The 26,742-nt window shown below is 41.5% G+C and overlaps 1 protein-coding gene across 2 annotated transcripts in view; it reads left to right on the forward strand.

Moving 5' to 3' along the window:
• LOC115135103 (cGMP-dependent protein kinase 1-like) overlaps window positions 1–26,742 on the forward strand; it is a 137,468-nt gene that overhangs the window by 40,107 nt on the left and 70,619 nt on the right. For both annotated transcript variants that reach the window (XM_029669386.2, XM_029669385.2), the window contains exon 3: window positions 24,904–25,017. In XM_029669386.2, the coding sequence (XP_029525246.1) occupies window positions 24,904–25,017 (114 nt within the window). The remainder of the gene's footprint in view (window positions 1–24,903; window positions 25,018–26,742) is intronic.

Here is a 26,742-nt window from a genome sequence, read left to right on the forward strand (position 1 = left end):
ATGCGGTAGTAGAGAGAACAGTCTATGACTGGGGTGGCTGGGGTATTTGACCATCTTTAGGGCCTTCCTCTGACACCGCCTGGTGTAGAGGTCCTGGATGGCAGGCAGCTTAGCCCCGGTGATGTACTGGGCCGTACGGACTACCCTCTGTAGTGCCTTGAGGTCAGGATGGGGAGTGTACATTCAGCCCTTTAAAATGGAACCAGTTTTTTGAGGATTGAATAGTTGCAGAACTTGGGCTGAGGTAAACTTACTGTGCTGTTCAATTTGATGAACAATGGCCTAAATGAATGAGTTTGACATAAGTCTCTGGTCCAGTGTAGTTGACATGGAGCTGCTCTTGAACACTGGGGGTTCTGATTGGGTGATTGGGATCTGAACGCTCTTACAGGTTGATAATGGGGATAATAATGGAGGTAATTAGATCCCATTATTATCAAGTGTTTCCTTGACAATGCAATTTACAACTCCCATTAAGTTATAAATCTGTTATAATCAAATACATTTCTCACTTACTTAGAGGGCCTCAGCTGAATCCGTCTCTCTTGATCCCAAGTTTGTCCAGACTTTCCCTTCTTTCCCTCTTTTCAAAATTTCTATGAGACTAGTTCAAATCTACACTATTGGATTCAGGGGATTTAAAGTTAATGGCATATCCTGAGGGATTTAGCATTGTGTTGACACAAATCGGACACACTCTCCAATTATGTTTTTCTACCACACTTTAAGAAATGAGAAATGTTGCATTGTGATGTATTGGTTCCTATTAGAGTTCAGTTGTTGGATTGAAGGTCTGTTTTAGATGTCACCACCACGTTCAGAACCAGTCAGATAAAAACTGACACACTTTGGCAAGTAATACACACTGTCTGAGGCTTATGCATAGTCCTTTGAAAGACGTTGTCGAATAACAGAGCATTTGCATTTTTTGACCTTCCGAAAGGTCAACTTTGCTTGACGCTTGATTGTATTGTTAATGTTGTGAAATACCTTAAGTGTTCCTATGATACTCTAGTTGATATTGTGCTGATATACCCCAATTCATATGTGTTCTCCTTAACTGTTCCTTTTCTAGTTTTTGTTTGCATATTAATATAATATAAAAGCAATCAGAAAATGATGCAGGTGTTTACTTTTTTCACTTCTTATTCTATGATGCATATTTGATTAATGTGATAGGCTTACACCCCTTAGTTTCCCTGCCATCCCCTCCCCTCCATGTCACCTTATAGGCTACTTGATCTCATAGACTCAATGCAATTGACTTGAAATGCCAAGAGACAAATACTTGTTCCTGTACACTATTATGTGTGATATTCGCTGCCATAAATGATGTATTTGTGTAGCTGAACTTGAATTGTTTTAAGAAATGATGAAAGAGATTGGTGTGTTTTAAAAATGATTTTATCATGGCATGGGGTTGTTCATTGACAGATATCGATTTGTTTAAAATCTATCACTTAATATTTTTGAGCAAAACGCTATGTATCTGTCACGTTCTGACCTTAGTTCCTTTGTTTTGTTTTTGTTTTAGTATGGTCAGGGTGTGAGTTGGGGTGGGCAGTCTATGTTCCTTTTTCTATAATTTGGGATTTCTGTGTTTGGCCTGGTATGGTTCTCAATCAGAGGCAGCTGTCAATTGTCAGTTGTCCCTGATTAAGAACCATACTTAGGTAGCCTGGTTTCACTTTTGAGTTGTAGGTGATTATTTCCCGTGTCAGTGTTTGTTCCACACGGGACTGTTTTATTTGTTTCGTTCATTCTCTCGTTATTTTAGTGTTCAGGCAAATAAACAAGAAGAACAGTTACCATGCTGCGCATTGGTCCTCCGATCCTTCCTACTACTCCTCCTTGTCAGAAGAGTGTGACAGTATCTGCCTCTCTCAGATAAATAAGTAATACTGCAAGGTTTTGCACAGTCACATATAACAAATAACTACATTTTTAATAAAGAACTGTCAAATGATACATCAATATTTAAAAATAATTATTCAAAACTGTAACGGTTTTCTTGTGTCGAAGGAGAGGCGGACCAAAACGCAGCGTGGTTATTATTCATGGTTCTTTAATAAAGAAACTATACATGAACAGACTAACAAAACCAAGAAATGTGAAAAACCAAAACAGCCCTATCTGGTGCAAACACAGAGACAGGAACAATCACCCACAAAACCCACAAAACAGGAACAATCACCCACAAAACACCAAACAGGCTACCTAAATATGATTCCCAATCAAAGACAATGACTAACACCTGCCTCTGAGAACCATATCAGGCCAAACACAGAAACAGACAACATAGAATGCCCACTCAGATCACACCCTGACCAAACAAAACATAGAAGCATACAAAGCAAACTATGGTCAGGGTCTGACAAAAACAGTAATATGAGCTCTGTATGTAAAACATTTACATTTGACATGTTAGTCATTCAGCAGATGCTCTTATCCAGAGTGTATTCATCATAAGATAGCTGCAGTATGGGAGACAACCACATATCAAACTCAAATATACAGGATATGAACATTCCAGTGCAGCTTAACAATCTCAACAATGGTAGCATTTAGTAAAAAAATCAAACATATTTTCATACACATCATCTATAAACTAAAAATCTGAGAACAGTAATATTTTACAAACATGAAACAATCATTTCTGATGAGAAAACACAAATGTGAGTAATTGGTGGATATTTGTTGTTAGATGTAGGTTTTCATGGAGTCAACCTTGCCATTGAGCACCAAGCCCAACTCTCTAAAAGGCACACAAACCAATTTATCACAACTCAGTGAAGTGAAGACAACCCTGGCTTCAAGCTCTAAATGAATCTCAGAGAAAACCACCCAATTAAGTTTCATGTCTTTACTTACAGCATGTTTTAAGACGTACAAATGTTTGATGAAATATGTGAAATGTCCAGATCGGGCTTAATGGGTACCAAGTGTACCCTTTAAGCCCATGGGTTTTCCAAATAAGTCCATCTCTTAAATAATACTTTTAAATTCATTTCCATATGTTCAAAACTTACAAACTGACATTTCTTATGTAAAATGTGATTATATTAATCTAAAGTTATTAAAATAAACAGATTAATACTATTCATAATGGAAGTAGCAATCATAACAGGGGGGTGTCCAATCATATCCATAGAGATAAATGTGGAATTAGAATTTTGTTCTTGCTGACCACCTGATTCAACTAATCAACTAATCATAGACTTGAATCTAGACACGATTAGTTGAATCAGGTGTGTTATTGCTTGGCCATGGATTAAGGCAGCCCCTCACACCTCCCTAATATCCCTCAAGCCTGATCTTATCCTTCTCTCTGCATCAATGACTACCTGTCCACTCCAAACGTCTTGGTGAGAGTACAGACGTTTTTTAATGGTTTCTAATCTTGGTAAAGCCACCATGGCTAGATGTACAATATGCATACAGTGCCTTCAGTAAGTTTATTTTTATTTTTTACTAATTTCTTCATTGTATAATAATATTGAAGTCATCAGATCTATGAAATAACACATATGGAATTATGTAGTAACCCAAAAAGTGTTAAACAAATCTAAATATATTTTAGATTCTTCAAAGTAGCCACCCTTTGCCTTGATGACAGCTTTGCACACTCTTGGCATTCTCTCAACCAGTTTCATAAACTGGTTGAAACTATAGTTTATTAACAAGAAATTTGTGGAGTGGTTGAAAAACGAGTTTTAATGACTCCAACCTAAGTGTATGTAAACTTCCGACTTCAACTGTACAGTACCAGTCAAAGGTTTGGACACCCCTACTCATTCAAGGGTTTTTCTTTATTTTGACTATTTTCTACATTGTAGAATAATAGTGAACACATCAAAACTATGAAATAACACATATGGAACATTCAAAATTATGAAGGGATGGTTCACTCGTCTTTTGAGTGAACTTCTGGAAGTGACTGATGGAAGACAACACACCCCCTTCAACATGCATACTGCAAAAACTCATTTTGTCTCTTCTTATCTTTGGTTGATATGAAAAAACAAACATGGTGGCTTGCACAAACTACCCATCGTCTGATGACTTTAGATTTCTAGAAAGTGTTTGACTCAATTACTTTGATCAATTGTGAGTTCACCCGTGATGTGATGAATGGTAAATAGTAATTGCTATTAGTTCATTCATATTATTCATTTTTGCGCTGAATACAACAGGTATAGGTAGAACATACCGTTTAATGCTTACTTACAAGCCCTTAACCAACAATGCAGTTCAAGAGAGTTAAGAAAATATTGACCAAATAAACGAAAGTAAAAAATAATACAAAGTAACACAATGAAATAACAATAACGAGGCTATATACAGGGGGTACCAGAACTGAGTCAATGTGCAGGAGTGCAGGTTAGTCGACGCAATTTTTACACGTACTGTAGGTAGGGGTAAAGTGACTATGCATAGATAATAAACAGCAGGTAGTAGCTGTGTAAAAACAATTGGGGGGGTCAATGTAAATTGTCCAGGTGGCCATTTCATTAATTGTTCAGCATTCTTATGGCTTCGGGGTAGAAGCTGTTAAGGGGATTTTTGGTCCTAGACATGGCGTTCCGGTACCACTTGCCGTGCGGTAGCAGAGAGATCAGTCTATGACTTGGGTGACTGGAGTCTTTGACCATTTTTGGGCTTCCCTCTGACCGCCAGGTATATAGGTCCTGGATGGCAGGAAGCTTGGCCCCAGTGATGCACTGGGCCGTACGCACTACCCTCTGAGGTGCCTTACGGTCAGATGCCTAGCAGTTTCCATAGCAGGCGGTGATGCAACTGGTCAGGATGTTATTGATGGTGCAGCTGTATATCTTTTTGAGGATCTGGGGACCGATGCAAAATCTTTTCAGTTTCCTGTGGAGGAAAAGGTGTTGTCGTCACCGCTTCACAACTTCCTTGGTGTTTTTGGACAATGATAGTTTGTTGGTGATATGGACAACAAGGAACTTGAAATTCTCGACACTCCCCACTACAGCCCCGTCGATGTGAATCAGGGCGTGTTCTCCCCTCCTTTTCCTGTAGTCCACGATCATCTCCTTTGTCTTGCTCACGTTGAGGGAGAGGTTGTTGTCCTGGCACCACACTGCCAGGTCTCTGACCTCCTCCCTATAGGCTGTCTCATTGTTGTTGTTAATCAAGCCTACCATAAAATGTATCAAATGTATTTATAAAGCCCTTTTTACATCATCCGATATCACAAAGTGCTATACAGAAACCCAGCCTAAAACCCCAAACAGCAAGCAATGCAGATGTAGAAGCACGGTGGCTTGGGAAAACTCCCTAGAAAGGCCAGAACCTAGGAAGAAACCTAGAGGGGAACCAGGTTCTGAGGGGTGGCCAGTCCTCTTCTGGCTGTGCTGGGTGGAGATTATAACAGTACATGGCCAAGATGTTCAAATGTTCATAGATGACCAGCAGGGTCAAATAATAATAATCACAGTGGTTGTAGGGGGTGCAACAGGTCAGCACCTCAGCAGTAAATGTCAGTTGGCTTTTCATAGCCGATCATTCAGAGATACAGACAGCAGGTGCGGTAGAGAGAGCGAGAGTCAAAAACAGCAGGTCTGGGACAAGGTAGCACGTCCGGTGAACAGGTCAGGGTTCCATAGTTGCAGGCAGAAGAGTTGAAACTGGAGCAGCAGCACTACCAGGTGGACTGGGGACAGTAAGGAGTCATCAGGCCAGGTAGTCCTGAGGCATGTTTCTAGGGCTCAGGTCCTCGAAGAGAAGAGAGAAAAGAGAGAAAGAGAGAGTTAGAGCAGATTTAAATTCACACAGGACACCGTATAAGACAAGAGAATTTAAGACAAGAGACCATCATTTGCAAATAAATTCATTCAAAATCCTACAATGTGATTTTCTGGATTTTTTTTTCTTCTCATTTTGTCTGTCATAGTTGAAGTGTACCTATGATGAAAATTACAGGCCTCTCTCATCTTTTTAAGTGGGAGAACTTGCACAATTGGTGGCTGACTAAATACTTTTTTGCCCCACTGTACACATGGTTAGCAGATGTTAATGCGAGTATAGCGAAATGCTTGTGCTTATAGTTTCGACTGTGCAGTAATATTTTTAATTATTAAAGTGGCTAGAGATTTGAGGCTGTATGTTGGCAGCAGCCACTCAGTGTTCGTGATGGCTGTTTAACAGTCTGATGGCCTTGAGATAGAAGCTGTTTTTCAGTCTCTCGGTCCCAACTTTGATGCACCTGTACTGACCTCGACTTCTGGATAGTAGCGGGGTGAACAGGCAGTGGCTCGGGTGGTAGTTGTCCTTGATGATCTTTTTGGCCTTCCTGTGACATTGGGTGGTGTAGGTGTCCTGGAGGGCAGGTAGTTTGCCCCCGGTGATGTGTTGTGCAGACCTCACTAACTTCTGGAGAGCTTTATGGTTGTGGGCGGAGCAGTTTCCGTACCAGGCGGTGTTACAGTCCGACAGGATGCTCTCGATTGTGCATCTGTAAAAGTTTGTGAGTGTTTTCGATGACAAGCCTAATTTCTTCAGCCTCCTGAGGTTGAAGTGGCACTGCTGCGCCTTCTTCACCACGCTGTCTGTGTGGGTGGACCATTTTAGTTTGTCCGTGATGTGTACGCTGAGGAACTTAAAACGTTCCACCTTCTCCACTACTGTCCTGACTGATGTCTTGAGATGTTGCTTCAATATATCCACATAATTTTCCTCCTTCATGATGCCATCTATTTTGTGAAGTGCACAAGTCCCTCCTGCAGCAAAGCACCCCCACAACATGGTGCTGCCACCCCTGTGTTTCACGGTTGGGATGGTGTCTTTCGACTGGCAAGCCTCCCCCTTTATCCTCCAAACATAATGATGATCATAATGGCCAAACAGTCCTATTTTTGTTTAATCAGACCAGAGGACATTTCTCCAAAAAGTACAATCTCTGTCCCCATGTGCAGTTGCAAACTGTAGTCTGTCTTCTGTATGGCGGTTTTGGAGCAGTGGCTTCTTCCTTGCTGAGCGGCCTTTCAGTTTATGTCAGTAAAGGACTCGTTTTGCTGTGGATATAGATACGTTTGTACCCGTTTCCTCCAGCATCTTCACAAGGTGAAGGTCTGTCTGTTATATTCCTTTCTAGGAGACAGAATGCGTCTCCTTCCTGAGCGGTATGACGACTGCGTGGTCCCATGGTGTTTATACTTTCGTACTATTATTTGTACAGATCAACATGGTACTTTCAGGTGTTTGTAAACTGCTCCCAAGGATGAACCAGAACTAAATTCTGAGGTATTTTCTTTAGATTTTCCCATGATGTCAAGCAAAGAGGAACTGAGTTTGAAGGTAGGCCTTGACATACATCCACAGGTACACCTCCAATTGACTCAAATGATGTCAACTAGCCTATCAGAAGCTTCTAAAGCCATGACATCATTTTCTGGAATTTTATGAGCTGTTTAAAGGCACAGTCAACTTAGTGTATGTAAACGTCTGACCCACTGGAATTGTGATACAGTGAATTATAAGTGAAATAATCTGTCTGTAAACAATTGTTGGAAAAATTACTTGTGTCATGCACAAAGTAGATGTCCTAACTGACTTGCCAAAACAATATAGTTTGTGAACAGGAAATTTGTGGAGTGGTTGAAAAACGAGTTTTAATGACTCCAACCTAAGTGTATGTAAACTTCCGGCTTCAACTGTATCCTTTGCGTCGGACTCGTTAAAGAAAAATCTTCGTCCAGTTCGAGGTGAGTAATCGCTGTTCTGATGTCCAGAAGTTATTTTCGGTCATAAGAGATGGTAGCAGCAACATTATGTACAAATTAAGTAAACTGAATAAAATAAAAAAAATTGCACAGTTGGTTAGGAGCCCGTAAAACGGCAGCCATCCCCTCCGGCGCCATTCTAGGTATCCCTTTAGTGTACGCTCAAACCGGTGTGATTAGAACACCAGCTGAGAGTTCGATAAATATGACTGCTTGTGTTATGTCAATCTTATGTCAATCTTATGACTTATCTTTCCTCACTTAGCACTAAGACTAATGTAGCCTACATTTTCCTGTTTAGATGATTGTGTAATGCTCTTATGCTTCTTCTGTGAATGTCTGATCATTTCATCCAACAATAAACTGGTTACATTCAGGACATAACGTTGTAAGGACTGTTTGTACAAAATGGTTCTGTGAAAAAAACTGTTCGGCCTGCTCAAATGCTGACTGTTGCGTCAATCGTAGCTGGACGGGACCACTGCGCTGCAGGGACCACTGTAGAATGATCACACCCCTGTGTTGGTATGTGTCAAAGGGTTAAAATCTCTATTGGCCTCATGATGAAATCACTGAGCTGTTTCTTTCCTCTCCGGCAAGTGAGTTAGGAAGGGCGCCTGTATCTTGGTAGTGACTGGGTGTATTGATACACCATCCCAGTAGCGATTTAAATCACTGGGGAAGCCAAACCCTCCCCCATGTGTTGTGATAATTGCGTTGTTTGTTCTATAACCTGTTACTTTATATACTTTGCCACCATGATATATAGGCCTAAAGGCAGAGACAATAAGAAGACACAATGGCAGAATAAATTCAACCACACCATTGTTTTTTTGCCCCATTTTTTGTGTGATTACAATCATGTCTCATCGCTGCAACTCCCCAATGGTCTCGGGAGAGGCGAAGGTCAAATCATGCGTCCTCTGACACATGACCCGCCAAGCCACGCGTCTTAATACCTGCTCGCTTAACCTGGAAGCCAGCTGCACCAATGTGTCGGAAGAAACACTGTTCAACTGACGACCGTAGTCAGCCTGCAGGCGCCCGGCCCGCCACAAGGAGTCGCAAGAGTGCGATGAGCCAAGTAAAGCCCCCCCTGCCAAACCTTCCCCTAACCCGGACAACGCTGGTCCAATTGTGCACCGCCATATGGGACTCCCGGTAATGGCCAGTTGTGACACAGCCTGGAACCAAACCCAAGGCTGTAGTGACGCCACAACACTGTGATGCAGCATGTTCAAGCAAGTTAATGTTTTCCAACATTTTGGACCACCAAACAACTATTGATTTAGAACCACAGACAGTTACCGCAAGTAGCAAGGAAAACAGGAGCTACCCCCACTATTCCCGCACCATTTCAACATCATTAACTCACCTCTGCTTAGTCTAACACAGTGACAGCTAAAATATACTAAAAACAACTTAAGCTAAATATAATGTGGCTGTCCATGGTTCTGATTTTTGTGTGTGTGTATTTGTGTGCATGTGCGTGCATGTAGAAAAACATGTTGACTCACCCTACTTGTAGAGAAACACCAATGCCATCTTCCTCTCTTTCATGTTGACGAAACGGTCTACCACTCTATCATACAGTGCACGCTTTTATTTATTTATTGTCCTTGGCTACCTGGCTAAAATGCTTGCTCGCTAGCCTAACTTCCATTCATGGGCAACTTTAGCTAGTTAACATTAGCCTTCTAGATCTAGCTACATATTGAACTTCCATCCTCTCAGACCAGGGGCACAACAATGTATAAATTAATGGTTGGATCAGAATCGCCATTATAATCAGTGGCCAACACGGAGAATTAAGTAAAACCCCTATCTCCATCCATGGCTAATTTAGGAAAGGGACAATTTTAGCTAACTAGCTAGCCACCAGAGGACAACAACACAATGATATGCAACAATTCAAGTTTTTCTGTCAGTGACGTATGCTCTCAACGGTATTTGATTGGAGTGACGCAGTTGGAAATCTCCCTGGTCTTTGTGGTTGAATCTGTGGTTGAAATTCACTGCTCTACTGAGGGACCTTACAGATAATTGTATATGTGGGGTACAGATATGAGGTAGTCATTCAAAAATCATGCTAAACACTGTTATTGCACACAGGGTGAGTCCATGCAATTTATTATGTGACTTGTTAAGAACATTTTTATTCCTGAACTTATTTAGGTTTGTCATAACAAAAGGGTTGAATACTTATTGACTCAAGACATTTCAGCTTTTCAATTTTTATAAATCTATGAACATCTCTAAAACATAATTCCACTTTAAATTATTGGGTATGGTGTGTAGATCAGTGAGACATCTCAATTTAATCTATTTTAATTCAGGCTGTAACACAACAAAATGTGGAATAAGTCCAGGAGTGTGAATACTTTCTGAAGGGTGTGTGTGTGTGTGTGTGTGTGTGTGTGTGTGCGTGTGTGTGTGTGTGTGTGTCCTCTCCTTGAGATTGGATTGCTGATTTAATCAGGAGGTAACGAAAAATATATAATTTTTTCTCTCTAATACACTTTTCTCTCATTTGATTTCTACTTTATATATAAGAATGAAAAAGTGAATTTGCAGTTTGTAAAATATGCATGACATCTGTGCTCTGTAGAAAAAAATGAAAGTAATTTCGGAAATAGTGCGATAAAGAAAATAAGCTTTTTGCAGAGAAAGAAAGAGTTCATGGTAAGAAAAAGAACAGGTTATATCAACTGTATATGTTCCATTCAAAGTGCTATTATTGATTTGCTTACTGGAATGAACACACATGCACATGACCAAACAGACTGAGAATAGCAACACAGAGAGTAACCCCCCCCCCCCCCCCTCTCTAATCCTGTTTCCCCTCTCTCTGTCCTCCCGTCTTCCTCCGTCCTTCATCTACCCAATGAGAACTATCTGGTCTCGTTTCACCTTTCATTCCCAACTTCTCTTTGTCACTCTCTGACCTCCCTTTTCACCCTAATGTTTCCTTGTCCTTATTATTCATATCTTTCTGTATCTATCTGTCCCACTTTTCCCTTTCAATCCACTTCCTGTCTTTTCTTTCTGTCAGCCCCCGTCTTTCTTTTTCTCTATGTTTAGTATTTATCCCAGGTGGCTATATTGATTCATATTCCCAGTCCGGGGTTAGATGAATATGCTTTAGAGGGAGACTTAATGAGTCATTTGTGCGAGATCCCTGAGTCTTTAACTCTCTCTGTATAAACCTGCTGTTTAGAGCTCCTCAACAATAAGGTGATACATTTACACTTCGTAAAGTTTGCATGTGTGTATATGTGTGCCAACCTCAAGCTTCTTGAACTCCCCTTTGAAAAGTGGGTCATGAGTTTCTATAACCTCCCAGTGTTGAAGTTTGCTTTAGGCACAGATCTAGAATTACCCTCCCCAAATCCTAACCTTAACTATAAGGGTCAAAATACAGAAATAAGGTCAGTGTCCAGGGGCGACTTAATCCTTCTCCTAACTATAATCTTTAGAGGCCATGTCTTCTCCTCCTCCCCTAACCACTGATACAGGGTCAGCTAGTTTTTCACACCCTGAAGGTTAAGGTTACACATTGGAGGCAAGGTAATCTGATCCTTGAGCTGTGGTTTGGGAGACCTTCTACCCCCAACGTACGAGTGGGACTGGTGACTGTGTGTGTGTGTGTGTGTGTGTGTGTGTGTGTGTGTGTGTGTGTGTGTGTGGGGTCTATATCTGTGCCTGTTTGCCTAGAGTGTGTGTGGTAGGCCTATGTTCTAGTCTAGGGAAGAGACTGATGGAGCTCTGGCTGGCTTACTCTCTCTTTTTTTGCTCAGGTTCAGCATGCATTAAGACCTTTTTTGGCTTTGTTGGAAGCTGCAAAACATCATGGCTGTATGGAGAGCAGCAGTCATTACCGCCATGTGAAAATATCCAGCTTTGAAGCACTGACCTCTGTTGTATGGTATTTTCGGTAATTGCATTTCCCGTGCTCTGGATGTTAGGGCAAGGTACTTGGAAGAACATATTTGAATAGGGTTTCAGAATGTTCAAAATAGTATAGCCCATTAGTCAAGTTTGCCACTTAAATCAAGCCCTATTTTTGAGATAACAAGCAAGGTAAAGATAGGTAAAAGGCAGTTTTTTAGTCTCCTTGTGCTGAAGCTGCCCCAAAAAGCATGAAGTCTAGGCTGCCCTGAGGCGTAAAATAAAATACACCCTCTGCTGTGTTCCTTTGTATGCCCATGTCGTTTGACAATTGTGAAATTATCATGTCAAATCTTTTATGTTTGCTAGAATAGGCCAGCGTGTTGCATGTGTTAACACGGCATGTAATGTCACCCTGTCATCCCTTCAGTATGCCAACAGTGTGTGTGAGTTTGTGTGTGTGCGTCCGGCACTATGTTGAAATAGACAGAGGAATTGAATCCCCTTGGTAAATGAGCCTCAGCGATGTCTGCGCTCTGATTCGCCGGGCCAGGAAGAAAATGAAGTCGGTCCATTAATGTACTTTAAATGTCACAATAATATGCGGCACTAACCACTAATGTCGTAGCGTGCTAAAAATAACCCTCTGTGGAAACGGTTCGACATAGAACCTAAATGGGTTCTACCTGGAACCAAAAGGATTCTACCTGGAACCAAAAATGGTTCTTCAAAGGGTTCTCCTACGGGGACAGCCGAAGAACCCTTTTAGGTTCTATATGGCACTTTTTTTCCGAAGTGTAATGGAAAAATAACATGGTTCATTGTTGACGTTACAGATATGATCAGGAGGAATTTATAAAACATTATCCAAGTTGGCTAATCATTCACCAGGGTCTGTAATGACTAAACTTAATTAGAGCACGGCCCATACAATCAGAAACAATCTTCTGCTCAATTATCTTTGACTATAGTTTCAAATCTCTTCATATTAAGTAGCTTAGCAGTTAAGAACATTGGGCCAGTAACCCAAAGGGGGTTCGAATCCCTGAGCTGACCAGATCAAAATATGTCAATGTGCCCATGAGTAAGGCACTTAATCCTAATTTCTCCTCTAACTCAATCTGGATAAGAGTATCTGCTAAATGTAAATTTCATATTCAATCTTATTATATTTGATAAACTGATCTTAGATGTGTGTAGATGTTATTATTTTAAGGTTACACATTGGAGGAAGGGTAATCTGATCCTAGATCTGTGGCTTGGGGGACCTTCTACCCCGAGCATAGAAGTGGGACTGTCAACTATGGCTATGTGTTATTCTCTATGGGACAAATCCTCCCCCATTTCCTGTCCATGATGTTGTGTTGTGAGAAAAAAATCTGTCATAAAGAAATAATTGCACTGTACCCCATGGATGACCCTTCAAACTCCTTCATACTCATTACCTAATAGCCTGCAGGAAATGAACTGATGCTTTTCCAAATTAGGTTTACGTATAGTAATAAATAAGCATTGCATGAAATTTCACTGAATGGCGCCCAGACAATGGCCTTGCTACAAACCATTTTAAACGGTACTGTCTCAAGTGTCTCCTCTTTCCCAAGGTATACTAAGCATTCCCCTTTGCACTAAACCATTTGTATTACTCATCCAAACGGACTTGTGATGACGAGGGTGGATATATGGATATAATAGACCTGTGTCGTTTACCGTTTAGGAGTAGGCAGGGTGGAGCAGAGGCCAAATCTCTTACCCCGGTCATCAAGGGCAAAGGAAAAGCAGCAGGCTTCTGGTTTGGAATGCAGCCAGTGTTTCCTCTGCCTTCAACTGAGCCCTGAAGTCCCCCTTATCACTCACATTAAAATGTGAACCCACATTAATGAGGGTATATACAATAGGCAAGCAAGAGAACGGGATGTGCCCCAATAAAATACGAGTACAAAGCTTGATTACATTTAGCTAGCACTGTAGATAAGTGTTTTATGGTACTTTGCATTTTCACTTCAGATATCAAGTATTTTATTGGCCCTCTAGCGCAACCTGTAATTCAGTGACTGGGGTGGTGAATGGACATACTGATGTTCAGTTGCTCTACAGTATGGTCCTCATAGGCAGTGAACGGGGTCATCACAGCGCAGTTCTATTTGAATGGGATTTGAATAGCACTGCCGTTGGGTTTGCATGGACGTGGTGATCTAGATGACCTCAGTGTCTCAACACCACGTCCTCTTAACAGATCCTCAAAACAAATCTCCAAATGAATGTAATGATGAAAGAATAGGCTGTGTGTGTGTGTGTGTGTGTGTGTGTGTGTGTGTGTGTGTGTGTGTGTGTGTGTGTGTGTGTGTGTGTGTGTGTGTGTGTGTGTGTGTGTGTGTGTGTGTGTGTGTGTGTGTGTGAGAGCACGATCTGTCTGAGCTATGGAATTTCACTGAACAAACAACTTTTGTGGATTTTAGCTAATTAGATCAGCATGTATTCATGCATGTAGTTCTGCTTGAACAATCCCAACAAATTACACTGGATCAACAATAAGCTGCTGGACCATCTTGGTCGGGAAGAATTAACCATTCAGTAAATGGTAAAGTACTATAAGATACAAATGTATTATGCCTGCATGTCTATATACACTGAGTGCACAAAACATTAGGAACACCTTCCTAATATTAAGTTGCACCCACCTTTGCCTCAGAATGGCCTCAATTATTCGGGGCAATGACTGTACAAGGTGTCGAAAGCGTTCCACAGGGATTCTGGCCCATTTTCACTTCAATGCTTCCAGTTGTGTCAAGTTTGCTGGATGTTCTTTGGGTGGTGGACCATTCTTGATATACACGGGAAACTGTTGAGCAAGAAAAACCCAGCAGTGTTGCAGTTCTTGACACAAACAGGTGCATCTGGCACCTACTACCATACCCATTTTGTCTTGCCGAATCACCCTCTGAATGACGCACGTGCACAATCCACTTGCCACAATTGTCTCAAGGCTTAAAAATCCTTCTTCAACCTGTCTCCTCCCCTTCATCTACACTAATTGACGTGGATTTAACAGGTGACATCAGTAAGGGATTATAGCATTCACCTGGTCAGTCTATGTCATAAAAAGAGCAGTTGTTCATAATGTTTTGCAAAACACGAGTCTTACCTGCAGCCTTTTTCTCTATTATAAAACGGATAGTAGGCTCAGGCATCGCCTTTGTGACCATTTATAAAAGTTTTTTGGGATTCTGGATGATTGGTTGATATGCCACAAAATACCATGATGTGTTAATGTCATAATTCCACTGTACAGCAGCCCAGGCAGGAAATTCATAAACTTCATCTCCCTTGGGGATAAAAGCTCCTTCACGTTATTTTTCCATGCTACTATTTGATTTACAACAGTTGGGGATTGTATAAACCTAACTGACTGCCTATAATACCTGTGCAACAATGTATCATTTTACAAATGCGACCATTCATGTGCCAGTAGGCTATCTAGTCCAAGAGTGAACATGAAACGAATAATTCACCATGGAGACCGGAAACACTCAGAATTCCATGAATTCATTAACCAGCTCATTTTGGCCTATGTAGGCCTATTGGATATTTATTAAATCATTATTTATTGAAGTTCTTGTCTATCATCATTGGATTTCTGCTAGCTAGCTACACACCAATTATTTGTTTAGCATAGCAACATCAAATGAATAGAATGATTAGAATTAATGACTTGGTCAAAACATGAGAAAAAAACTAGTCTCGCCATACCTTCCAAATCACATCGTTGTCATGCCTCCCTTGGAGGTCTGGAGAATTTTGTATTGCAAAAAGGGTTTGAACAGTACACTGGCAAGATTTTAAAGCTGGCTACAGTAGGCCACTTTGTAGGTTAAGTTAACTTAGCTGCTAGCTATCTAGCTAACTTTACACTAACTTTAAGCTAAGTTAATTAAGTGTCATCAGCTATCTAAATTCCTATTAGCTAATGTTAGCTATGTTGATGAAATCATTGTCAATTAAAAACACCGTTTCCAAATGTATTTGTAAACAGCAGCCATGGACACGGGTGAAATTGCAGCTTCAGCTGTCAGTAAAGGGAGAGTGTAGGTTACTGTATTGGATAGGGAAGGTGATTTTGTGACATTATAAAAAGATTCTCCAGTCCATAGAGGGGAAACTATGAGGGCAGAGAGATGATAGCAATAAAAAGTGCCTTGAGAAAGTATTCAAACCCCTGCACATGTACCACGTTTTGTTGTGTTACAACCTGAATTTAAATTTACTGATCACTGATCAACACACAATATCCTATAATGTCCCAGTGGTATTTTGTTTGTAAAAACCAAAATGAATCCAAATGAAATGTGAGTAAAAATGTGCTTAATAAATCTCATAATAAGTTGCATGGACTCATTCCGTGTTCAATAATAGTGGTTCACAGGATTGTTACATTTTTTAACTACCCCATATCTGTACCCCACACATACAATACAATTATCTGTAAGGTCCCTCAATAAATAGTGAATATCAAGCACAGATGCAACCACAAAGACCAGGAAGGTTTTTCCAATGCCTTGCAAAGAAGGGCATCGATTGGTCGTTTTTCATTTGGCTTTGGATGATGTATCAATACACCCAGTGACTACAAAGATACAGGTGTCCTTCCTCAGTTGCCGGAGAGGAAAGAAACTGCTCAGTGACACAATGAGGCCAATGGTGATTTTAAAACAGTTACAGAGTTTATTGGTTGTGATCTGAGAAAACTGAGGATGGATCAACAACATTGTAGTTACTCCACAATACTAACCTAATGTGACAAGAGTGTAAAGGAAGGAAGCCTGTACAGAATACAAAATATTCCAAAGCATGCATCCTATTTGCAACAAGTCACTTAGCCTCTGCAGGATTGGTCCCCACCCCACGGGATGGTTGAGCTAACGTGCGCTAATGTGATTAGCACGAACAAGAGAATTTCCCAGGACATATACATGTCTTATCTGGGCAGAAAGCTTAAATTATTGTTCATCTAACTGCACTGTTGAATTTACAGTAGCTATTACAGTGAAAAGGGAAAAACCTAGTCAGTCGTCCAAATGAATGTATTCAACTGAAATGTGTCTTCTGCATTTAACCCAACCCCTCTGAATCAGAGATGTGCCTTAATCGACATCCACGGGGACCGGGGAAAGGTAGGTTAATTGCCTTGCTCATGGGCAGAACAACAGATTTTTTTTACCTTGACAGCTCGGGGATTCGATCCAGCAACCTTTCGGTTACTGGCCCAACGCTTTAACCACTAGGCTATCTGCCACCCCCCACAAAAAAATATCATGCTATTGTTTGATGAGAGTGCACAACAACAAAAAACTTTTATCACGACAACTGGTTTGATACATTCACCTCTGAAGGTAAGTAATGTACTGACATTTAGTCATCTTTCTCTGATTTTTCATCCTGAGGGTCTCAGAGATAAAATGTAGCACAGTTTTGTTTGAGAAAATACATTTTTATATTCAAATGTTGGAACTGGATTCTACAGTTTGAACCCCTGCTGTGTCTCTGCACAGAATATGCATATCCTTACTTCAGGTCTTGAGCTACAGGCAGTTAGATTTGGGTATGTCATTTTAGGCAAAACATTAAAAAAATGGTCCGATCATTATGTAGTACCGCAAAAAATGTGCAAAAGAAATTAACTTTTTATTCTGAATACAAAAGCCATAGGTTTGGGGCAAACACAACACATCACTGATTACCACTCTTCATATTTTCAAGCATGGTGGTGCCTGCATCATGTTATGGGTAAGCTTGACATCGGCAAGGACTAGGCAGTTTTTTTAGGATAAAAAGAAACAGAATATAGCTATGAGCACAGGCAAAATCTGAGAGGCACTGGGAGACTAATTCACCTTCCAGCAGGACTATAAACTAAAACACAAGGCCAAATCTACACCGGAGTTGCTTACCAAGACAACATTGAATGTTCTTTTGCTCCAAAGGTGCTTCTACGAAGTATTGACTCAGTGGGTGGGAATACTTTATGTAAATGTGATATTTCTGTATTTATTTGTCAATACATTTGCTATAATTTAAAAAAACATGTTTTCACTTTTTCATTATGGGGTATTGTGTGTAGATGAGTGAGAAACAAATATTTAATTTAACACAACAAAATGTGGAATACGTCAAGGGGTATGAATACTTTCTGAAGGCACTGTAATATTCAGTGCTGTCTGAGTATAATGAAGCCTGCTTCTTTGTGATGCTTTCTGTCTTCAGATATGGAAAGCTGTGAAAGCCTGTTTTCAGCTTCAAGAGAGAGGTCTCAATGAATGTCCCAAGAGACTAAGGGTATATCCTATACCATGGGTTATATGTGTAGGCCTACCTATGTTAGCACATGTTATGTACAAAAATACATTTAAACATCAAACACAATGTATCAACCTATTACAATTGCAGCAGGCCAACCCTGCTCGAGGTCTGAGTGTGCAGGGTTCTGTTTCAGCCCAGCAATAACACACCTGAAGTCTGCTCACCCAGTAGATCAGAGATCTGTGGAGCAAGGTTGGCCACTGCTGTTATGGAGTTTTTTTGTTCACCTGAAATGATGCTTTAGTAATAATAGCCTACTTGTTACTACTCAATTATATATTGCTGTTTACACTAAGATGTCTAATCTATCAGGTTTGAAGGTAAGACCCAGATGCAGACTGTGTCGAAGTAACAATGCTTATTACAGCAAGAGGGCAGGCAAATGACAGATCAAGGCAGGCAGGGGTCAATATCCAGAGTAGCGGAGGGAAAAGTACAGGACGGCAGGCAGGCTCAGGGTCGGGTCAGGCAGAGGTCGGTAATCCAGAGGTGGGGCAAAGGTACAGGACGGCAGGCAGGCTCAGGGTCAGGTCAGGCAGAGGTCGGTAATCCAGAGGTGGGGCAAAGGTACAGGACAGCAGGCAGGCTCAGGGTCAGGGGCAGGCAAGGTTCAAAACCAGGAGGGTGTGAAAAAGAGAGACTGGGGAGAAGCAGGAGCTGAGACAAAAACGCTGGTTGACTTGACAAACAAGTCAAACTGGCAACAGACAAACAGAGAACACAGGTATAAATACACAGGGGATAATGGGGAAGATGGGCGACACATGGAGGTGGTGGGTCAATCACAATGACAGGTGAAACAGATCAAGGTGTGACAATCTTTACATACAAGTTATCTTATTTGTACATTTTGAAGTGATGAAGTGTTGCTTCTTTGAAGTGAAGTGTTTAAAGTATTGTTCAAAATGAACTAGTGTGGATGTTGATTAATCACATAACATAATCATGTAATAAAGTGCAGTTATGTATTTCATGTGTCTGTGTTTCTGTGTTGTATTCTCAAATTCTTCCTTTTGTCGAGTTGTAAGTTCTCCAATCTGTTTTATTTGATTGTCACTCTCTCACAGTATATGCTATGTGAATCGATTTTCCAGTTTATCATATAGGATGCATCGTCCATGCAGCCATTGGCCTACAGTTTGATGGCATTGCTGGCCGTATGGGCATCTGTCATCTGAAGCAGAGAATAGCTCAATTTAAAATGATACCAGTAGACACGGTATGATTAGTTACACCTAGGTTAGCTGTTTTTTCCCAAAACAAACCCTATTGTGGCTAGCTACTTCTTGTCCCTCATGGTCGCCTTTTCAGACAAACATCACTTCAGAAACATCTAAACCAAAAATATTGATATGGCCAGCATCTCCCCTCATGCTGCAGCTTTAGCTCACCTCGAAATAACATAGAAATGCTGTGAAAACCAGCGTGCTGTAAACATTAAAATAAAAATTGTCACCAGTTTTGTTGAAATTATTTGCACTGTTGATCCTGTAGCACTAATCTAGTGAGCACCTTTGGAGCTCCGCCCAAGCAAGGCATTTGATTGGTGTGACATGTTAAGAGGCGTCACTGATTTACACCAGGTTACCACCCCTCTCTAGCTGATTTCTGCCATGGAACTTCCCCAGGCTTCCTGTTTTAGGGAAACCTGTTTGTGAAGAGGCTAGAAAATAACTAACAACCAGCCTGCTTGACCAGCAACTTCAGAATGCAAAAACAAATGTACTCATTCAAATAATGCTTTTTACTGAAGAAATGTCATGAATATTTTTATAAGTATGTTGGCAACCGTTTTATAAAAGCATTAAGGCCCTTGAACCCTGACCTAATAACAGACCTTCCCTCAGGCCTAAGAACAGCCCTTACTTGTAAGGTTCACCTTCCACCTGCCTGTTTGCATACCTGTGTATGACCATTGCCTGCCTGTGATCACGATTCCTGCCTTCTGTGAAGGCGAAATAAACACCTGCTGCGCTCTGAGCGTGAATCTATACCTTTTTCTCCCTGAGTATTCATTACATTACTCAGGAATTTTTACATGATAATCACCAGGTTTTCATGCCTTATTGCTTAAATACTAAATACCCCTCGGGTATTATTTCATTGTTGAATACTTGAAGAGTATTCTAGAGTGGGGTTCCCAAACCTTTTCACTCTCCGCCACCCTTCCATCATTGTGGAACATCCCGCGCCACCCCCAGCACACACATGCCATATCTGTTTCTATGGGCACAAGCACTGCTCATGAGACAAAGTGTTCTCAACCCTCTTGTTGGTGGAGGTAATTTTGCAGGTTTAAAAATAATTCTACACATTTTGTCATGGGGTGGAAAGAAAATGTTGTAGTTTTAAAGCTCATGTTCTTGCAATTCTATACATTTTTCCATGCCTGATGTGTATTCATGTGATATTTGAGTGAAACAAAATACAACAATATCTATGGGCTAAAAAACCTATAAAAAAATAGTGCTTGACATGGGCTAGTTGATCTGGACATTTCTGACAAGTTATCAATAGCTCTTTATTAAGGTATGCAAAGACTAACATGACAAGAGGAACTGATGCTGCACTACCCGATTTCAAAATTGCACCTTGTGCATTCTACTATTACAACGTTCAAGAGTACGTTTAAAGCCAGACTGAGTTCCTTTAAAACATAATAATAATAGAAATGCTGACCCATGCACGCTCGAGTTTGCGAACCACTGTTCTAGTACATGCATTATTTGCCTATAACGCACAGTAATCATACATTGTGTCATCAGATGAACTCACCCAAAACATACTCCCTGTTTGAACTGACTGACTGCTTCTATTACCATAGAATATTGAATTGGATTCACCTGTCACCTGTCTGCATAGAATGTTATCATCTAGGCTAGGGTACCAATTTACGTGGACATTTTATATCCACTGGATATAGCCTATAAGTTCAGGTGTCCAAGTGTCTTCTCACATCGCTGCATAATAATATATATTTTGACCTTCATGGTCCTTAGACTGCAAAAAACAAATTTCCAGCAGATCAGATTATTGTTTTAACTACCTATGTGTCCTTCTTATAGCCAACTACATAGCCTATGTATAGAAGTAGTAACTCTGTCTTTAGGAGTTAATGGGAGTTTGATATGTTCGATCAGAATTACTTAAGGGGTTAAATTGGAGGTTTATATACTGTGGACAAAGTCAGTGCTGCGTGCAGGAGTGACATTAGAATATTATGCGTTTTCAACAGACTGTGTCACGCCTGTTCCCACTCCCCCTCCCTGGCATTCAAGGGCACCAGGCTGCCCATCATTACGCACACCTGTCACCATCATTACGCACACCTGTCACCATCATTACGCACACCTGTCACCATCATTACGCACACCTGTCACCATCATTACGCACATCTGTCACCATCATTACGTGCATCAAGGCAATATTGGACTCACCTGGACTCCTTCACTTTCTTGATTGCCCCCTCTTTATCTGTCTGTTCCTCATTATTGTCGTAATTTTTCCCTTGTCCAGACGCTGTCTGTGTTTGTTTTATGTCAGTTATTTACTTTATGTTCACTCCCTGTACTTGCTTCTCATCTCCCAGTGCCTGACCTTGCAGAATGCAGACAAAGCAAGTTTGTTGTTTTGGTTGGTGAAGTCGGGTCCGCGGCCGCTGCCGAAGAAACCGGGGGTTCCTCGGGTTGGCTCGTCTGGCTTCCACCCCACGTCATGCCTTAGCCAGTTTGCCAGGCTCCCACGCCTCAGCCGGTTCATCAGGCTTTTACGCCTCAGCCGGCTCGTCAGGCTCCCACGTCTCAGCCGGCTTGTCGGGCTTCCACACCTCAGCTGGCTCATCCGACTCCCATGTCTTGGCCGGCCTGTCAGGCTCACCCAGGTGGGATGTCGCGTGGCACCCCTAGAGGGGGGGCAGGGTACTGTCATGCCTGTTCCCCCTCCCTGGCGCTCAAGGGCGCCAGGTTGCCCGTCATTATCTACACCTATCATCACCATTACGTGCATCACCGCAATATTGGACTCACCTGGACTCCTTAACTTTGTTGATTGTCCCCTCTGTATCTGTCTGTTCCTCAGTTTGTTCCCCGTGTCAGCCTTATTGTCGTTATGATTCCCCTGTCCAGACGCTGTCCTTATTTGTTTTATGTCGGTTATTTATTATGTGTTCACTCCCTGTACTTGCTTCTTGTCTCCCAGCATCTGTCCTTACAGACTGAGCCATGGTGGTTTGTTGGCTAGCCTTCGGTTTGATTAGAATGCAATGATAGCGCGGGGTGAACCATTGCAGTGTTTAATATTCTGGAAAATGTTGATTTCTGCCTAAATAGACATAGCGAAGCGTAATTATTTTCATGAGATGGCCATAAACAATAATTTGTTAGTTTTAGAAAGGTCTGAAACTCACCTTTCTTGTAAAAATATTTACACATTGCTGAGGTGTACTCACTTTTGAGGACACAAGCTCAATTACATTGTACAAATAACAAAAGTGGGGCAATAGGGCTTGAATTGACTGCAATTATTTTTTTAAATTATAAAATTGAATTGACTATAAGATTTGACCTCTCTTATAACTGTAAAATAAATATTATCATACTTAGTGACAGTACAACATTGCCACCATTTCATATAACTGACGACAGAGTATTTTCTCCTTAACATCCACTGAGCTTTGCTGAGGCACCATGTTTTTCATGTTGAGAGCACTAAATCCGTCTGAGAATATCACAGCGAGATGAACCCTCAACTTTTGGATTCGCTCAACTGTCGCCTTGAATAATATACTGTCATCCAGACTGAGCTCCATCGCTCAGAGGAAGAGTAAATTGATTCTTTGACTGGATAGGCCAGAAAATATGACACGTCACTCCGTATGCAAATGTGGGGTCTGAAACCTGACACTTCAAGTCAACTCTGCTGAGTGGTAGTGGAGAGCGTTCACAGAGCACTTTGTACACCAAAATGTTAGTTGGAACCAGTCCAGAACCGCTTAAAGTCCCCCAAATAGGTAACTAAACATATAAGAGGTAATGTGTTTTTTATGGTGGAGCATTCTGGTTTATCCTCTTCTCCAGCTGTCTCTCTGTCTGCTTAGCGAAAGAGGATGAGTTTACACAAAGGTCGTAACACAAAGTGAGCTTTGAAGGAGGGCAGTGCAAAGAGTTAAGTGGAACACAGAGTTTTAGCAGTTGTACACATGTACACACACACACAAACACGCACCTATGTCCATACCTCATGTTCTTGCTGAGCAGTAAAGAAGTTGTACGTTTAAAAAATAAATAAATGTAATTGTTTTGCAAAGTGAAAGTTCTGTTTTTTGGAGGTGGTGAGATGTGTACATCACATACGCATGTCTGTCATCCTTGTATTATCACAAACTCTGACAGGTGTTTGGGACTAGAGCTTCTGAAAGTTCAACAGGCTGGGCAATCACACCCATCACCCATCACAGGCCCCAATTACACAGAAAGGATGTACTTAAACTGCACAATTTCAGGACATAACCCGTTGTCTCTGAACTATTTCCTTGGTTTGGGTTTAATATTTTATATTGATCTGTCATACTGTTGCTGCTGAATGCCAAGCCATTGTGAACTGTGTGATTTCACACACAGTCTACTTTATGCTGTATCTTACTGCTTAGTCATGCAAATTAGGGGATAATAGTATGTGATCCATACAGAGATTGAACCTCTAGTCTATCAGTTTATTAGCATCCTGCTCTGATGTACTTCGTTAGATGGGCCACGATGATGTGCAAAGTCAAGTACAAGGGATATATAACTGTATTTTCAGTTATATTATTAAGAACTCAAATCAAATCAAATTTTATTTGTCACATACACATAGTTAGCAGATGTTAATGCGAGTGTAGCGAAATGCTTGTGCTTCTAGTTTCGACAATGCAGTAATAACCAACAAGTAATCTAACTAACAATTCCAAAACTACTGTCTTATACACAGTGTAAGGGGATAAAGAATATGTACATAAAGATATATGAATGAGTGATGGTACAGAGCAGCATAGGCAAGATACAGTAGATGGTATCGAGTACAGTATATACATATGAGATGAGTATGTAAACAAAGTGGCATAGTTAAAGTGGCTAGTGATACATGTATTACATAAGGATGCAGTAGATGATATAGAGTACAGTATATACGAATACATATGAGATGAATAATGTAGGGTATGTAAACATTATATTAGGTAGCATTGTTTAAAGTGGCTAGTGATATATTTCCCATCATTTCCCATCAATTCCCATTATTAAAGTGGCTGGAGTTGAGTCAGTGTGTTGGCAGCAGCCACTCAATGTTAGTGGTGGCTGTTTAACAGTCTGATGGCCTTGACATAGAAGTTGTTTTTCAGTCTCTCGGTCCCAGCTTTGATGCACCTGTACTGACCTCGCCTTCTGGATGATAGCGGGGTGAACAGGCAGTGGCTCGGGTGGTTGTTGTCCTTGATGATCTTTATGGCCTTCCTGTAACATCGGGTAGTGTAGGTGTCCTGGAGGGCAGGTAGTTTGCCCCCGGTGATGCGTTGTGCAGACCTCACTACCCTCTGGAGAGCCTTACGGTTGTGGGCGGAGCAGTTGCCGTACCAGGCAGTGATACAGCCCGCCAGGATGCTCTCGATTGTGCATCTGTAGAAGTTTGTGAGTGCTTTTGGTGACAAGCCAAATTTCTTCAGCCTCCTGAGGTTGAAGAGGCGCTGCTGCGCCTTCTTCACGATGCTGTCTGTGTGAGTGGACCAATTCAGTTTGTCTGTGATGTGTATACCGAGGAACTTAAAACTTACTACCCTCTCCACTACTGTTCCATCGATGTGGATAGGGGGTTGTTCTGGACAAGAGTGTGTATTTGTACGTGTGTTTCCAGATATATTAAAAGTGTGTGTGTTTTTCAGATGGTAGGGTGGAGGTGACAAAGGAGAGTGTGAAGCTGTGCACCATGGGACCTGGGAAGGTGTTTGGAGAGCTGGCCATCCTCTACAACTGTACCAGGACAGCAACTGTCAAGAGTGAGTCTACACACACCAACCCTATTTCGCTGTCTAAACACTCATGCCAAAATACTTACATTGTGACATGCAAACACATGCGCAAGCACACACACACACACACACACACACACACACACACACACACACACACACACACACACACACACACACACACACACAGACAGACACAGAGAGAGCTCAATGTGGAGTCAGTCATGACCTGCCGGACGGTGAGTCATCCCTCAGTAGACATAGGAAGGAATCACCCTGTTATGTACTAGCAGAAGCAAGGAACACACTGATAGCATTGTTCCAGTCAAGGTGAAACAGCCCTCTAGACACAACACGTTGGATTTTACTCTGGTTGAGTAGCTCAGAACACCCAAAGTGGTGCATTTGACATGCAGCTCACCATTTTTTTTTATCCTAATGGTTGTGCTTTAGTTTTCAGTTCAGGTTTTATCATCACAGGCCTACACACATGAATGTATACATACACCGACAGAAAGGTTTCTAAGTCTGTGTCCATATTTCAGTGAGCCTGTGTGTGTTATGAGAGTGTGTCAGAATGAGGAATGTGTGTTTATGGAGCAAAGAGGAAATGGGTACAGGCTGGAGCTGTAGGGTTGGATATGAATAACACGGGATCGACATAGAACTGTGTGTTAGGACATTCACAAGGGATGCAAGCACTCTCTTCTCACACGTTTGCACCATACGCACGTACTGTACACCTTTGTACACCACAGCTGAGGAATGTTGTATCTGAAACAGTTTAATTGACAGGTCCCAGTCAGCTTCACATAAAACCCCTTAAATCACTTAACTTAACAACTATTGATTCATTAATCAATTACTCACACAGTTGATGGATTTTCATGAGGTGGTGGCTGGTGACAAGGCCCCTAGGATGTGCAGTGGCCAAGGTGTGAAGGATATAGAGTCCCTGAGGTGATGGCTGAGATTGGAGGAGAAAGATGGGAGGAAGGGGGTTGGGGGGAGAGAGTTGAAGGGTGAGCTGAGAGGAGAGATGCGGGGAGGGCATGAGGAGGAAAGTGATGAGAAGGGAGAGGTGAGGGGCAGAAAAGAAGTGAGATAGGTGAGGAATGGAAAGATGAGAGGTGAGGAGGCCGTCACGCTATCAGTCAGTCTGCCACCTCCTATCTGTTCCTCTGGTTCCTCCAAAGTGTTGGATCTCGTGGCTCTGTTGCCATGGTGAGGAGTTCTAAGGGAGGGTTGGGGCTGAGTATCTGTGGGATTAGATCTACTACACAACAGTTACAGAGTGTCTCAACCATCACAGTCCCCTGACTCCCTACACTCCCACTCACATGTCTCCCACAACCACTGCTCACACACAAGACCTGTTGAATTGATCTAGGTGCATGAGGAAGTCTGTGTGTGTATGTTATCTAATCAACCAATTCATTGTGCTGCCATTATGAAGCATCTAGGAATGCATATGTATATGTTCTTCTAAGGGATTATTCCAGTGTGCGCTCCTTTAAGTATTATTTGCATGTGCAATTATGACTTGGCATTTGAGGAGCATTTCTTCAGATGTTAAATGAGCCTGTCAATAAAGATTCTCCATAATACAAACCCAATCTGCTACCCGCCCACCGCCTCCCTCCTTTAAATGTACCGACAACATGAAACATAATTGCATATCTGTGGATTACATGGCATAATCATGAAGCAATATACGAAGTTGAGGACAATAACTGTTTCACAAGAGTGCTG

The sequence above is a fragment of the Oncorhynchus nerka genome, linkage group LG10 (genome assembly GCF_034236695.1).
Source record: "Oncorhynchus nerka isolate Pitt River linkage group LG10, Oner_Uvic_2.0, whole genome shotgun sequence".
NCBI classification, from domain to species: domain Eukaryota; kingdom Metazoa; phylum Chordata; class Actinopteri; order Salmoniformes; family Salmonidae; genus Oncorhynchus; species Oncorhynchus nerka.